This window comes from Protobothrops mucrosquamatus, unplaced genomic scaffold, assembly GCF_001527695.2.
Source record: "Protobothrops mucrosquamatus isolate PMUCROS unplaced genomic scaffold, P.Mucros_1.0 scaffold423, whole genome shotgun sequence".
Lineage (NCBI taxonomy): Eukaryota > Metazoa > Chordata > Lepidosauria > Squamata > Viperidae > Protobothrops > Protobothrops mucrosquamatus.
In genome coordinates, this window is record NW_015386751.1 from 296,233 (window position 1) to 312,920 (window position 16,688).

At 41.8% G+C, this 16,688-nt stretch overlaps 1 protein-coding gene across 1 annotated transcript in view; it reads right to left on the reverse strand.

Annotated features, from left to right (window-relative positions):
- The window catches only part of DGKA (diacylglycerol kinase alpha), a 30,412-nt gene that overhangs the window by 7,727 nt on the left and 5,997 nt on the right, over positions 1-16,688 (reverse strand). The window contains exons 5-15 of the mRNA XM_015816320.1: positions 16,265-16,314; positions 14,734-14,808; positions 13,286-13,405; positions 11,771-11,888; positions 9,182-9,270; positions 7,653-7,772; positions 6,715-6,813; positions 4,544-4,627; positions 2,334-2,407; positions 1,026-1,100; positions 832-917 (exon numbers count right to left, since the gene is read on the reverse strand). Of these exons, the coding sequence (XP_015671806.1) occupies positions 832-917; positions 1,026-1,100; positions 2,334-2,407; positions 4,544-4,627; positions 6,715-6,813; positions 7,653-7,772; positions 9,182-9,270; positions 11,771-11,888; positions 13,286-13,405; positions 14,734-14,808; positions 16,265-16,314 (990 nt within the window). The remainder of the gene's footprint in view (positions 1-831; positions 918-1,025; positions 1,101-2,333; positions 2,408-4,543; positions 4,628-6,714; positions 6,814-7,652; positions 7,773-9,181; positions 9,271-11,770; positions 11,889-13,285; positions 13,406-14,733; positions 14,809-16,264; positions 16,315-16,688) is intronic.

Genomic DNA, 16,688 nt, shown 5'->3' on the forward strand with positions numbered 1-16,688 from the left:
GGAACAATGGGAAAATATATGATTGAAAGAATTGAAATTAACATTTAATTATTTTAATGCAAATTTTTATAAAGTAACACATCGTTGGTATACGTCGCCAAATTGTCTAGAATATATAAAAGCACTTCAAATTTGTTTTAGAAATATGAATAAGAAGAAGTGACATTTTATCATGCTTGGTGAATGTGTAAAAAAACTAAAAAATTCTGGATTTAAATACATGTGCTGATTAAAGGATTTTAAAGATTAATATAGAGTGGAAACCAGAGGTTTTTCTTTTGGGACTGATAGACAAACAATTGGAAAAAAAGTCATGGAACTTTGTTTTATACATGATAACTGCAGTGAGATTATTGTATGCCCCCAAATGGAAAGATTCGGTATTATCCACAATAAGGTAATAATTGATGAAGATGATAAAACATGCAGAGATGGTTAATTTGACTTCTTTGAACAGAAAAAAACATAGCATCTATGTTTATTGCTGACTGGAACCTCTTTATAGACATTTTGAAAAAGAAAAAAAAATGAGTTTATGGTTTATGGTTTTGATGATTAGACAGAATAGATTATAGAAAGAACACAGTTATGTTGTAACCATAAAGTAAGAGATAAATTTTAATTGTTCTTAAAACTGCTATAAAGAATATTGGAAACTACTTCATTGTATCTTCTTCTTTTTTCCTTTTACTCTTTTTCCTTTCTTGCACTTTTAGCTTTATCTTTTGATTTCTTCCTTCTTTTTCTTTTTTTCCTATTTCTATTATTTGGTATTAGTTTTTAATCCTCTTTTTAAAAAATATTTAATAAAACTATATAAACAATAGTTACCAATGGCATCCAAGATCCATCCCACAGTGCCATCACCACCACAAACTAGGATACGGAAATTTGGTATATCTCGGAAGAAATTGAGGCTAGAACAAAAACACGTCCCAAAATTAGCTACTGATCCTGCAAAAAGACATGAAATACAGATAAACAGGAAAATCAAGACTGATGTACAGAAGTTCACATTAACTCACCCAGGTCCAGGACCTCCCTTTAATAAGTTATAAACTTGTCGTGGATTCAGCAGATATTGAAATTTCCGCAGCACTCTGTCAACAAGACATAAACAGTAAAAAAAACAAAACCCACTGTAATGAAATCCGAACTAGAAATCCATTTTGACAGAGAAATAAATATTGCATCCCATCAAATATGAATGGCAGGGACCTTCAGATCTCATCAGAAACCCCAATTCTGGGTCCCCTGGGAACCTTCCTAAACACAGAGGCAAACCATACTTGTATGTTCTACATCAGAACTGACCACCTTTTCAACAATGGATGCCAACATTTTTTTAAACAAATTATTGATCAAAAATCAAATATGTCCCATGATTGGTAAACTTTCAGCAACCTCTGCAGAAAATCTGCACATTTTCAGGCAAATATAATGAAATTACACAGGATTTGACATTTTGGTTATAACAACAACAACCACACTACTACTACTACTACTACTACTACTACTACTACTACTACTAATAATAATAATAATAATAATAATACTATCAATAGTAATAGGCCCCTTGGGTGCAATCCCAAAATAACTGGAGCACCACTTGAATACCATTGGCATTGACAAATTCACCATTAGTCAATTGCAAAAGGCAGCCTTACTAGGAACTGCTTCCATCCTGCGACGATATCTGTAATACCATCAAACATCCACATCTGCCTAGCCCAGGTCCTTGGTAAGGACTCGATAGGTAGACAAAAATGCCAAATCCAGTCTGAACGTCTGGCTGACTGTGTGATGATCAATAAACAACAACAACAACAACAACAACAGTAGTAGTAGTAGTAGTAGTAGTAGTATTTTCAAGTCAAAGATAATTTCTGGCAACTGCCTGGATTAGTCCCTGCAGTTTGCTTGGCAAGATTTCAGAAGTGGTTTACCATTGCTTTTCTTCTTCCTCAGGCTGAGAAAGTGACTGGCTTCTAAAGTCACTCAACTGGCTTCATGACTAAGGTGGGGCTAGAACTCACAGTCTCCCAGTTTCTAGCCTGGTGCCTTAATCATCACCCCAAACTTTTAGAAACATATAATTTGTATTTTTTTTAAATTTAATTTTGGGGTTCCACCACTGATACTGGACTCATGGCATTATTTAGGCAGCTCAGGATTGATATTACGCCCAAGAAAAACATTTGGGAACATAAGAAGAAAAATGTTCTGAAACAACTTGGTTTGCTTGGATTCCAAAGCAAAGTTGGCTTAAGTTGTCCTATGTTGCCTAGCCTGTCCTATTCCCACATTCGCACTTCCAACCCTACCATTCTCACCTCTCTCCTTGTTTTCCACCACTCTTAGGATTGACAAAGACAAGCAAAGGGTGTGTGTCAGGCAAAGGGATGATCTGTGGAAAGGGGTCAGAAACACAAATAGCCTTGGTAAATGGCCAAATCTGATTGCCCTGTACTGTAACAACAGGGTGCAGATTGGGATATACAGTAGCACAGCACATACAGAGATAGAAAAAACAGGGGTAAATTGGGCTCGATAGCCAGAAATAACATCAGTCTAATCATGCAGCTACATGGATTTACTGTAAGCTTTATTCCCAGAGGGGTTTATGGATACCGAGATGCACGTAGCAATTCTCTTATTGCTATGAATATAGTCAATCAGCTTTAAACATAAATGTGTCTCCTTTAATGGCTAAAATAAAATCAATTGTGCAAATATGTAGGAACATTAATCCTTAAAATGTATCTACCAGAAATAGCCTTGTGTTTGCAATTTCTGATCTAATAAACCTTTCATTGCAGCAAGAAGCTGCTGCCTCTGGCTGAGCGGCTACTTTACTGCTTTTGAACCCTGACAGACTATTTTTCAGAAGAGATCTGGAATGCTCTAAAATCGATTTACAAATGGAAAGGCAGGAGAGAGCAGGGATTGACAGACAGCAGGATGGGAGGGATTCGTCCTTCCCTCTGGCTCTTTTTTTGTAGATATGTTGCTGAATCACAATCCCCAGCATTCTTCATTATTGGTCAAGGTGGCTAGGAGTGCTGGAAGTTGCAGTTGAGCAATATCAGGACTTGCACAGTTTGTCACATTTGAATGTGATGAATTGAATATCCCTCTTTCATCCAATTCCAAGGCTGAAGAGGAGAACCTGACAGACCCTTGTCCTGTAGCTGAGACACAAGAAGCAGTCAGTCATCTATGTACATGTAATCCTCAACTTATGACCAAAACTGAGACCAGAATTTCCATTGCTAAGTAAGGCAGTTGTTAAGTGATTGGCGCCCAATTTTGCTGGCTTTTTTTGCCACAGTTAAGTCAACCATTGAAGTTAAGTGAATCCAACTTCCTCCATCGATTTTGCTTATCAAAAATCAGCTGGTAAGGTTGCATATGGGCACCGCAGGACCGTGGGATACCGCAACCATCATAAACACATACTGGTTGCCAAGCGTCCAAATTTTGACCCTATGACCGTGGGGATGCTGAGATGGTTTGAAATGCAAGAACTGCATTTGTCACTGTTTTCAGTGCCACTGTAACTTTGAAAGATCACTAAACAAATGATTGTAAGTTGAGGACTCCCTACATAGCAACTTAGATTCAGTGCAGTTGACTGCTATTCAGAGGCACCTGCAGGATCTGATGCTTTCAGCATTTGAAACAGCTCTGCCCATACTGTCTGCGTGTGATGTCACAACACATATACAAAAAATGGGGCTTACATTGTAGCATATAACCCTGCTCTTATCATTTGCCTCCCACTTCCCCTTTGTGAGCACCCATACTGCCAATTCAGAAGGTGCCAAGCCTTCCAATATGCTAACGGAGATCCACGCAGTGGAAACTGACATGTCTCCTAGAGAGGAAAGGACATCAGTTTTTCTATTTAGGCAAGGCCTTGAAGCCCAGGCCATTCAGAGCATCTCCCAGCCTCTCTCCTCAGGTTGGAAACCATGCCCTGTCCCTCTGACTCCTGGCCCTGCCTATGACCTCTGGGCCAGATATGGCAGCCCACGTGATATGGCCTCCACAAGACCTGCTCTTCTTGGACAGGAGTCACCAAACCTGGCATCTTTAAGACTTGTAGACTTCAACTCCCATAATTCTCCAGCCAGCCAAGTCCACAATTCATAGCCAAGTTTAGAGACTCTGTTCTTGGCGAGTGAAACCCCAGCTATGAGTTTATAGGCAAAAGATATTTTCTCTGCAGGTCTTTCTCTGACTAAATTCACAGACTGCAGCACCTCCACTGATTTATGACCAAACTAATCAAAACAACAACGTTGGAAATGTGCTGATTGCTTTTGCTTGTTACCACTCACCCTAATTTCTAACAAATACTAACAACAATCATTTCAACATAAGCGTACTGTTTTTTTTAAATACACACAGGGGAACTGGAAGCCCAGCTATGGGCACTCTCATCTCAACCCTAGATAGCAGGGAGTGCTCAGAGATCTAAGTGCTCTAATGAGGGTTAGTGTGCTGGCAACCAGCTCTGTCCACTTTACACCAGACTCACCCGCAAGGCCTGTCCCTCAGGAGTAGTGAATGGCTGAGCTGGTTCATCTGAAGGAGTCCCGTTTTTTTGGCTGTTCTGCCGTTCCTGTGACACACGGGAGAAAGACGAGCAGGAGATGGAACAAATCAGAAGATCCAGAGATGGGAAAGAAGTTTTGGGATAGGAACAGCACAGGCATGGCCTGTAAAAAGACATCTGCCTTTTCAAAAGGCAACTGGACTTTCTTGTTTTTCTTTGAAGACGTTCCACTTCTCATCTAAGAAGCTTCTTAGCTGCCTCTTTGAAAAAGCACCTTTGGGACAACCATGACCTGGATGACTGAGAATCTCCACAGACATTCCTCTCTTGATGGTTAGGTGCTTGCAGGTTCCCAGAACAAAGATAGATCAGTTCCTCCCTCCCTCCTTCTTTTAAACAGACGGTCTCTTTTGATTTGGACGAATTTTGTTTCCAACAGAGTGATGGCTCAAAACTTTCTTGAAGTCTTTGCCCTCTGTTTTGAAACAGCTGAAAGGAGCAGCCTGGGGTGTTAAGCTCTTCACTGATGCAAAGTCAGCTCATCTCATCGAGTCACTGGCCTGTTCTGGATATTGGGGGGGGGGGGAATTCAAAGATTGGCAATTCCCCCCCAACAAGCATTTTATACCACATCTCAAAATAGGAAAGGGGTTTGAGTGTAGGTCAGAAACAGGGTGAGTGTGCTTCTATAGCAGATTCCGTGGAGGAATATCAGAAGGTGCTTTATTCTGAGTCAAACAATGGCTCAGTCTACAGCAGGGGTGCTGCCTGGGGAATTTTGGGAGTTGAAGCCCACAAGTTTGAAATTCGCCAAGGTTGTACACCCCTGTTCTACAGCAATGTTGTAGACCTTCTCAAGGAACACTAGGAAATAAACAGGGAGTTTTCTGCATGCCTGCTGTGTGCTCTGTCGCTGAGTATGGCTTCTCCCTCTAATTCTCCTCTTGTAGATTCAACTATACTGTAAGTAGAATCTGATGAAGGCAATTTGACTCTCAAAAAAACATACATTCTTCACAAGGGCAACACATACAGGAGGCAGCACACCCCGCCCCAAAGGAATGAAACTAAAACAGTTTAAAAATAACTTTGGGCCAATCCTCCCAAAAGAGGAAATAGACCAAAATATCTCTTGCAGTGCATCAACATGATAAATGACTCACTGCAAATCCTGTTTTTCTTTTTAAGTTTTTTTTTTCTCCTTCTTTTCCATCAGCTGCTTTTTGTACCCTTTTGAAGAATAGTTTTGGAGGACTCGGAAGCTTGCATTCCAAGTTTTCCTGGCATTTGGGCTGGTCCTAATAAAGACACTGCCCAGCTAAGGATTTTTCTTTCCTCTCAAGAACTGGCAATGCTTGCTTTCCTTTTTTTAAAAAAAAAAAAATATATGCATGGTAAGGATGTGCTTTAAATATCTCTGCTACGATCCAAGCGCATGCAAAACAACATGAAAAGACCTATAACTGAATAAGCATGCTTGTCTATTTCCCCCTTTCTTCTCTGTGCTGGATGAGAAACATCATCCATCCTTTTATCAGTCATGCTACTGAAGTGACAGATGTCACAGTGTAAGATCTCCGTACAAATCCTTGTAGGGATAGTTGATCTACTGTATATCACTGTTTTCCAATCTGGGCTACTTTCAGATGTGTGACTGGCTAGGGGATTCTGGGAGCCGAAGTCCACACATCTTAAAATGGCTCAGATTGGTAAACACTGATCTCAATAAAGGAGAATATTTGTAATTCAGGGTTGAAACGAGGCGTCTTTGGTGCTCTCTGAACCTGGCTGTTTTCTTGCCCAAGTTTTATTATCCAAACTAGGTAACATCATCAGTACTGACAGCACTGATGACATTAACTAGTTTGCAAGAAAACAACCAAGGGCAGAGAGCACCAAGGACCTCTCGCACTCAGGTCTGCGTGCGACTATTACGCTAAACCACGGGTGTCAAACTTGATCGCATCATGTGGCGTATTGTGACGTATCGCAGTGTTTTTTGCCTTTGTGGAGCCGGGGTAGGTGTGGCCTGCGTGTGACACATCCGGCCCACGGGCTGCCAGTTTGACACCCCTGCTCTAAACTCTGCCTTTAAGTTTCTGCAACAGGACTGTCAATTACAATAACTGTCTCAAAAAGCCCCTTGCTCTCACCAATACAACAGGGTAGATTGCTGAAGGCGGCAGGATATGGTCCCTGAGATTCCCGGAGTCACAGGTAGAAGGCATGAGAGGCAGGCACTCATCATGAATCTAGAAGATCAAGACACAGAGCCAGTGTTTCTCAATGCTATGCTATGCCTCAAGGCCCTGAAAACAGGCAGAGACGCCCCCAAAATCTCAAATTCCATTCTGTCTTCCCTCTTCCGGGGAACATCAGTTTGGGTTCAGCAATTATGATTTTGCCTTCTGTATCACGAAGCAAACGGGAAGAAAGCACTACTCTGAGTTGATAAAACAAAATATTGGCTTGTGTATATATATATATAAAAAAAACCTGAATTCTAATTTTGGAAGAAATCCATAGTAAGCTCTTTGAAGATGCCCAGATTTACACCATATGCGCCATATATGAAAACAAGGTATGCTGATATGGAAACTAATTCAATGCCTTTACAAAAAGGATGTCCTGTAAAGGCAACTTGTTAAACAAACAAAGAGCTCATCTATGTCTCTGCTCTTCTAACCCCATATCTAACTATATCCATGAAAGAGTCAGTATTCAAAACAATGCAAAACTGGAGGTAAACTGGAAAATCCCAACCATCTCCAAAATACATTTGTGTGGACAACAACTCTAAAAACAGGGAAACGTATTTTCAAACTTGATGAAAATTATCTAACCGTGGCGAAATTTCCACTGGGTCACCACAAACCTTAGAATAGGGAAAGAGTAGATATAGTTTCTGCTCTTTTGATACTCTCATTTAAATCCTCCTTTTCAATAGTATTTCTCCAAATTTTCCTGCTGCGCAAATTAATTATTCTTGTGAATGAACTATCTAGAATAAGAGCCATCTAATGAAAAGTCCCTCCTGATTTCTGATGCCAGAATCCCCATTTAAAGTCAAATCATGAGGTCACCAGCTTGCCTTCTGATGGCACCAGACACAGTGCATGCCTGTGAGGCTCTGGAAACTCTTGATCTTCTTTTGACACTTGTCACATTTACTGCCGTCACAGCCTCCTCTTACCCAAACATGTGCTTGCACCTATAGGAGGGAAGTGAGGAATAATGAAATCTGGAGAGAGAGAGAGAGAGAGATCAGCAGAACTGCAATCCCCAAGCTACAGGTTCTACCTTCCTGACACTCTTCAAAAGGGAGGTCTAAGGAACTGAAATGGGGACAAGGGAAGGAATGGGAACTAGAATACCTGGGATCTTCTTGACAGTCTCATTCACCTTTTGCAGGAAATTTAGTTAAGGGTAAGAATACTGTAAGTTCTCAAAAGCAAGAATTGAAGTTTCAACTGCTCGTTAAAGTCTTCAGGATTAGACAACAGCGTGGGTGGGCAACTGGCAGACAAATCTGGTCCGTCTGGCCTCTTTATTTGCTACTGAGAATTCATTGCTACAGTTAGTCCTTGACTGGTTGTTTTATAACAGTCTGAAGTAGCAACAGCCACGGAACGAGTGCTTTGCAGCCTGTAAAGCACCCCCGGCTGTTGTACATAGTCATGTGACTGCACGTTGAGCAGGTCAGCTTTATCGCAGCACTGTGCAGTCACATGACTACAATTCACACTGGATTTTGCCAGTTTCTGGAATTTTTTGCAGGTTTCAGGCAAAAATGTTCATTTAAATGAATGGGTTTGCTTAATGACTGCAGTGTTTGCTTAATGATTACTATGAAAAAGGCTGGAAAATTACTTCCCATCACATGGGTGCCTCAACTTATTATTATAATGACTTACAACTGGATTTCTTTTCTTAATTACGGTTGTAAGTTGAGGATTACCTATCATTTGAAAAATAGTAGCAAAAATACATAAAGGTTTCTTATCTGCTACCATGCCACGCTTCTGGTAATACCTTGGAGTTACCCTTTGGTAAGATGAAGATTGATAGATAGATAGATAGATAGATAGATAGATAGATAGATAGATAGATAGATAGATAGATAGATAAATACCTGATGAATGGCTAATAAATAAGATTGATAAATAAATACCTAATTAGCCACTACCAGAAACATTATATCTTTTATCTACTTTTAAATGAAATATTAATTTAGGCAATTTTGTCTTTTTAAAAACATTGTCCCTTTTGGCTGCCATCTACTTTTTCCTGTCTCATAATATCTCTCTCAGCACGCAACACAAACTGGAAAATGCATTCATCCCTCCAAAAGACTTCTAGAGGTGGTTAGGACACTAATACCAAAGCCAAGGAAGGAAGGGCAATGAGTCAAAGTAAAAAGGAACAAAAAAGGCTATTTCGATCTCACATACTGAGGACTAGAAACAGGTGTACCACCTAGACTTCTTTGAAGAATGAAGGGATAGGTTGGGAAGATGAAGGAGCCAATAGAAATGAAGAAAGCAGAAATCCTGGATAAGGAAGGCAAAAATACAGAAGTCTGGCTGAGGGATACAGAACTTTTCTTGTTCGGTTACTCACGTTGGTGTCACGGCGATTCTTAGCATAGGTGCTAATACAGCTGAGAGGAGCCTTCCGAGCACAGCGCTCATGCACGCTGTACTTACAGACTGTGGAGCAAAAAGAGGATGGATTCAATGGGATGCTAGTAGAAACTAAAGAAGCCTTGTTATCCCCCAAGCAGCATATAGCTTCTCTGCCTAAAATTCGATCCTATGAGCTTAGTGTAGCATCTCAGCTCCTCCTCTCTCTCCCCATAGCTTCCGCACCCTTATATTTTTGTTGAGCATATTTTTTTTCAAACATATTCACATGAAACAACTGAACTACTCCATTTGCTATCCTGGATAAAGGACCCCATGAGCCAGCAGCAGATAAGCAGGGAAGGCCTGGTCAAATGGCCAGCAGCCATTTTGTTTTTAAAATCTAGTTAGGAAAAAATCAAATTGGAAAAAATTATGGGGAGTGATCCAGTCAGGATCGGCATCATCATAGACAAAATAGGAGAAGGTTGAGGCCCCCGAGGCTCTTTCTGTCAGGTTTATCCCCAGACAAAACTGTCACGGAGAGGAAAGGCTGAGAAATAAAACAGAAAAAGAACCAGAGGACGAACTTTTCAAGAATTCCTGCTTTTCACAAGACCATTCTGGATATTTGCCCAGAAAAGAGGGTTAGCCTGTTATTAAACTTCTCTTCTACGTTCACATGACTTGACTGACCACAGAAGATTAGCTGTTGTAGGATAAAACCAATCCTCTCTAACTGCACTGCCGATTTAAATATTCATATGACACACTAATCTGTTTCACTTTACAGTTTAGTGTGTGGTGAGAACACAGCTAAAAAGAAACTCTTGGAAAAGAGAACATGAGAATTCAGCAGTTTTCTCTTCTTGTTTAATGTCAGCATTAATTCTTCGACTTTCTGCTAAGTAGACTACTGTTGAAAGATTTCCACTTTTTCTAAACAACCAAGCTACAGTTGTTTTGAATTTGGAATGCTCAGGTGGATTTCTGAGATGGCATTTTCTTTCTCTCACTGAATATTTTATAAACATCCAGAGAAAAAAATTGCTAGATTGTTCAGAGAAAGCTACTTTTAAACTTCTAGATGGCCAAATCATGCAAATACTCCAAGTTCTCAGGAAGGAACAGCCCTGAACAAACAACCCTACACTGCTGTGAGTACAGAACACACAAATGTACACCTATGTGCAATGTATCTAAAAATATTTTTTTAAACAGATGCTTGTTTAACAAGGGAGGGAAAGTCCTCAAATTGATCCAAATGGAATCCATAACAGAATTCTTTTGTATCTGTTTTAAACTAATAATATGCGAAGACAAATGCTTCTCCTGGATAAATTAAGTTATGGCCATTATGAATGCTGTGCTGTACTTAACCGCTGCTCCATAAATGATTTTGTCAACGTAATTATAATATTGATGAGCAATGTTAATGAGTTCCAGCAGGTGGCAGCATGGGGCTGACCTTGCTTCACTCAGAAGCCAGCCAAACTGAGAAGACTGGATTAAAATTTAGACGGGAGCCCACCATGGGATACCAGGATTGGAGGCTAGATTAGGAAATGAAGAAAAAAAATCCCCCAAATTGGCAACAGAAAATAGATTTTTTTACTGCTACTGAGAGAACTGTAGGATTCAGTCTACACTGTCACTGGAAATTGAGCTTCGCATGCGAGCACAAGTGTCAGCCGCTTACGCGAGTGGAGCACAAGCACCCTCCACTTGCGTGCGAAGCTCCATTTGCGTGAGTGGAGGGCGTGCGTGCCTGCTGCTTGCACCAATGGATCTGGGTGCGCACACTTGCCACTCACATACCCCCCCACCCCACCCCAAAGCCTAGGCACTTGTGATTCAGATTTGAAAGGAGGTTTGTGCTTTCTTTTACATTGTAAAAGAAAAAGAGTAATATGTTGAACAATATGAGACCATCCGACCGTGTTTGTCCTTTGGAAGAAGAGTGAAAAAAGTCTAGTGGTTAAGGCACCAAGATAGAAACCAGGAGCCTGTGAATTCCAGTTCCACCTTAGGCATGAAAGCTAGTTGGGTGACTTTGGATCAATTGCTCTCGGGGCAATGCACCTCACAGGGCTGTTGTGGTGGGGAAAACAGGAGGAGGAAGGAGTATTAGGGATGTCTGCTGTCTTTGAGTTATCAAAATAATAAAGGCAGGATATATAAATAAAGAGCCACAGAACTACAGTAATTCCCAAGGGAGGATCAAACTTCATGACATAGCAGCTGCCTTGCCCGCTGGAGATTCGTTTTTTTTCTAGGTGTCTTTAGATAGGGCTGGGAAGACTACTGAGGCCAATTCAGACAGATACCCTGGAGAGTCATTGCCAGCCAGGACTGATAAATCTAAGCGAGATGGATCAATGAAGTGACCTGGAACACTGCAGCTTGTCATTTGATCCCTGAGGATGTCTGCTAAAGCAGCAACTGGAGAACACCTTCTCCTTCTGCTTCCACCATCAAATCGGTTTCAGCTCCCTTGAAGGGCTGGAAGGCTGAGCCCCCAGGAAGAAGAGAAGGAAGGCCATCTCCCCTCTTCCCACACAACCCCAGGACAGAGCAACACACTCACAAGTACAGCGCAGCCCCTGCTTGCGTAGCCCCAAGAGCAGCGTCTCACACACGTTGCAGTAAACAGGGCGGTTAAAGTGCTTCAGGCGCCACAGGTGCTGCCCATCGTCTTTCATCGTCTGAAGCAATGGAAAAAGTCAGCAATTAAGGAAGAGGCTTAGGAGGTGGCTGGTTTGGGAGCCAAAGGGAAGGGAAGTTATCGAGGCTCCCTAGTGGGAACAGAAGTTGGAGGTAGAGACTGGATTTGGGCTAAAAGTTGTCGTTTTTCCTGAGCACATAAGTAACGTTGCTTTTGGAACATGCATGGAATGGTTTGCACCTAAATGCCCATTACGTAGCCACTCTGGTGTAGTAGTTAAAGCACCAAGGTGGAGACTGGGAGTTCTAGTTCTGCCCTTAGGTGCAAAGCCAGCTGGGTGACCTTGCGCTAGTCATTTTCTCTCAGCCCTAGGAAGCAAGCAATGGCAAATCACTTCTGAAAAATGCTGCCAAGAAAACTGTAGGGTCTGGTCCAGGCAGCCTTCAAGAATCAGACACAACTGAATGGGAAAAAAAATGCCCATTGTATTCAAGCTTCCCAGAAAAGAGAAATCTCTGTTCGTGCCACCTCAAAGAGCAATTAGATTGCTGCGGAGAAACTTTCAACCAAGTTCACTTTGCAGCCACACAGCTGTGCTGTCAGAGAAAATGGGGGCCCTTTTTAACCTTGCACCTACCATGGAACATACTTTGCTCAGATCATTTTTTCCTGCTGCGTCCCGTCCTGCTTTCAACTTGTTCCTAGCCCAAGAGTGAGGTGGCCTTAAGTCCTCCTTAGCTGTTTGTTTTTCCCCTTTAAGCCAACCCATAGCCAAAGCGGCTCAAAACATGTGAAAATTGGTTCGTTTCACTATTCATTACATCGGAAGTGAAACCCGGTGCTCAGCTGCAGGATTTCTGGCCATTTCAAGACGATGCTGTCGTTCTCCTTTAGTCCCCAGTCAGCTTTACAGGCATTCATTCTGCTGCAGTCCCCAATGGAGCTGGAAAGAGCAGCAGAACTGCAAACAGCCCTCGGCTACTGACTCAACAATCCTCTGAGAGCTTTAATTCCATGGCCCCTACCAGCTTAGGCAAGGCTGACATAGCAGAACAGCGGCATGCCAGACACACATGGAGAAATAGTTAATTCCTGGTTTGTTGTCTATAGAAAAAGGGAAACGAGGGGAGAGACATCTCAAGTAAAAGTGCTGCTTGTGACTCAATTCTCTGGGTGATTCTGAACTATTTTTTTTTTTTAATATTTCACTTGATTCACCCTGGATTAGAACAGAACTGGAGACAGGAACAGGATCATTGGAAGGCACCTAGAGGTGAGAGTTTTCCAGTCAGGCCAGCATCCCTATTCTAGTGTCATGATGAGAAGGATCAGGAAAAGCAAAGAAATCAGCCGATTATCACATGTCGCACAAGGAAAACCAAAAACCACATTCAACAGTAAGTTGGGAAAACAAGGCCTTGGTCGCCCTGCACTTACCGCCTCCAGCCCAAGTAGCACCAGGAGGGGGACGGTGGTGGCACCGCCGCGGAGCCATTCAGAGAGAGACACAGTACCGCTGCTGTCGTAATCAATTTCACGCATCATCTCCTGCAGGATCTGAGCGGGGGTGGGGAGGGGAGATCCAAAAAGGAGAACCTTAGGAGGGAGCCATTTCAGTGTTTGTTCCAGTCCATTTGTCCCAAACTGCTGTGCAACCCTCATTTTAGGAGGAACGTTTTAAGAGAGCCTGTCTTTCTTTGTCAAAGAGGCACCCAATGAGCAACAATTATCTGCAGCATAAGGCAGGGACCACTCTTTCCTCATGCACAACACTGAACTGGTTCCTCATCCCCAGGTCTTTATTCATGCAAATCTTTGAAAAACAGCTCCCTTAAACAAAGAGAAAAGAAACCCGAAGTTAAGATAATGCTGTAACTAAAATAGAGCTAATCATATGCCTCCAGATTTAGGACAACCTACCTTTCACCATAAATCAGACACTAATTTGGGATATAGAAATACGATAAACAAAAAGCATAACAATCCCCCCATATCCAGTGCTTTTTTTGTAAAAAAAAAAAAAAAAAGGTGCCGGAACTCACACATGTCATACAACCCGCCTTGCCTACCCTACAAGGTTCCATCCAAAAAAGGTGCCGGAACTCCATTCTGGGCGTTCTATGACAAAAAAAGCCTTGCTCATACCTATCCAGTATCCCCCATCCTTCTGTACACATATCTGAATGGCAACAACTATTGAGCAGAAAAGAGCTTTTTTTCTAAGCCACTATTTCTTGCAAACCCCCCCCCCCCAAATCTGACAAAAACAACCCTCTCCACAAATCCAGAAAACTCAAAACCCCTTTTTTTCTCTTAATAGAAGCAGAAAAGGAAATCACCATTCTATCAGGTACATCCCATTAACCAAATACTGATTCTATATACAAAAGTCACATCCGGCTTTATCTCATTTAGCTCTAGGTTCCTTCCCTTCCAAATGTCTCCTAATCTTTCCTCCTGAATGCACACAATATGAGCTATTTCTCTTTTGGTGTTATAGCAAAAATTATTGTTAATAGCAACCCTGGTGCCAGGCTCCAAAACCTAAGAAAGACATGCTGAGTTTCCTTTATTGTTCCACGCCTATAGACAGAAATCTTGCCAAACTAAAGCAACTACTTCCATCATTAAAGATACATCTTGAGAATTTCTAGGGAGGAACTGATCCTCTTCCTCCCAACCGAACTATCTAAACCTTGCTGTTTCTTGGCCCTCTGGAATGCAACTCCTCCCTCCTGGGAATCCAGACTACATTTACCTCACCCAGTTTCAGAGCCCAACATAGACACCTTCATTCTAGAGCCAACAGAGCCCATCATGGTAATATAGGTTGCAAGTAGATGAGGAAGGGGTAGATGAAGCAACTGAAGGAATTCTGCACTTACTGGTTTAAGCTCAGTGACATCCCACTCCAGGTATTCAGCTACGCGCATCATCTGTGTGATGATGCGATCTACCTCCTAGAGAGAAGAACACAGTTTAGGACCAAAATTAAATTTGCGGTGGCTCATATGAAAGGGCCAGCATGCATAAATTTGCCAATCTGGCACTTCCTGTTATGTTAGACCAGTGATGGCGAACCTTTTAGAGACTGAGTGCCCAAACTGCAACCCAAAACCCACTTATGTATCATCGGGTGCCGGGTGGGCGTGGCCCATTGGGTAGGTGTGGCCCATTGGGTGGGCGTGGCTTCAGTGGTGATGGCAGACTGGGGGGGGTGACTAAAAAGTTCAATCAATCAATTCCAACTTTGCAAGATCTTTTTTTTCCCCGTGAGAAGTTGAAATTGATTGATTGAACCTTTTTTTTTTTGCATACGGCGGTGGAGGCCTAGAGCGAAAAAGTTTTATAAAACCCAGCTGAAGGCCTAGGACTGGGGCGATGGTGCACGTGCCCACAGAGAGGGCTCTGTGTGCCTTTTGTGGCACGCGTGCCATAGGTTCGCCACCACGGTGTTAGACTATGGGTCCCAGAATTCCTAACAAGTGATGTCCTTGGTGCTGTAGCCAAATATTTCAAAGGGAAGAGTGTTGGTAAAGAGGGATAAGCTTAGAGCTCAGATTAAAGCAAGTTTCCCCAACTTTTATCAGAGAATAGAAAATGAGTCAGACAAAAGCAATATGTCCTAGCCGAGAAATAGGCAACCTTGGCTCTTTTATGACCCGTGGACTTCAGCATAGCTGGCTCAGGAATTCTGGGAGTTGAAGTCCACAAGTCATAAAAGAGCCAAGGTTGCCTATCCCTGTCCTAGCCTGTTGAAAATCAGATATTTTGGTTTTCCAGGAGATGCAGTGATGGGGCCTGTAGCTGTTTAATTAGAACAGAGCAAATTTCTTCTCTCTCTCCCAAAGGTTCCACAGGATGTGGTCTCCAGAGTACCTTCAAAGGTTTTTACCAAAATATCATTTATAATATAAAAGAAGGGGAAACCTCATTCCCAAAACATCTAAGGATTTCTTTTAACTGCATTTAATTAACTTGAATTAAGGGCGATTACATTTATACTTACATTAAATCAAACCAAAGTTATTTTTTGTTGTGGCCTCACCACTGCCCTTGGAGCAAGTTCACTGCACACTGCTCAAAAGCCATGTGTGGTCCTTGAATCAAAAAAGATGGCACCTTTTGGCGCTAGTCCAATAGGAACCAACAAAAATCAGATTGATGTATACTAGCAAATGAGGCTGTCGTCTGTATTACAGCAGGATGCATTACTTTATAAAGATTTGTATGAAAACATTTGCCACCAAAGTATTTGGGCCTTCTTTACCACAAAAAGCTGAGCACAGGGGGATGTGTGCGTGCGTGTGTGTGTTGTGTGAATAAATCAATTCTTCTGCCTGAAGTGGAGGAAAAAACAACAGGGAGACTCGGTTCCAAAACTCTATAAACTTCTAATGGCCTCATGCTACTTACTGAATTGTCAAGAAGACCATTTCCATCTTTGTCATAAAGCTTGAAGGTGACTGTGGGAGGAAAAATGGAAATCAAAAATAGAAGCTTCTAGACAAGGGATTACCAGATATACACAACTCTGCCTTCACCCTCTTGCTCCAGGCCTCTTCCCTCAATAGTACTATTTCATCAAGGGTTTTCATTTAATAATTTCAGTAATATGCTTTGCCTCCCTCACTCGAGGGAGGCAAAGCATATTACTAAAGCAGGCTTCTTCCGTTTGAGAGCAAGATCAATTTCTTTTGTAGAGACCCAGCATAAATCCCCAAATTTTTAAAAGGTCAGTTTTCACAAAAGATTTCAAAAGACTTCTACAAATTTAAAATGTCAGAGGCATTCTTGTGTTGATCAACAGTATAAGCTTAAGATTGATGTCAGCAGAAGA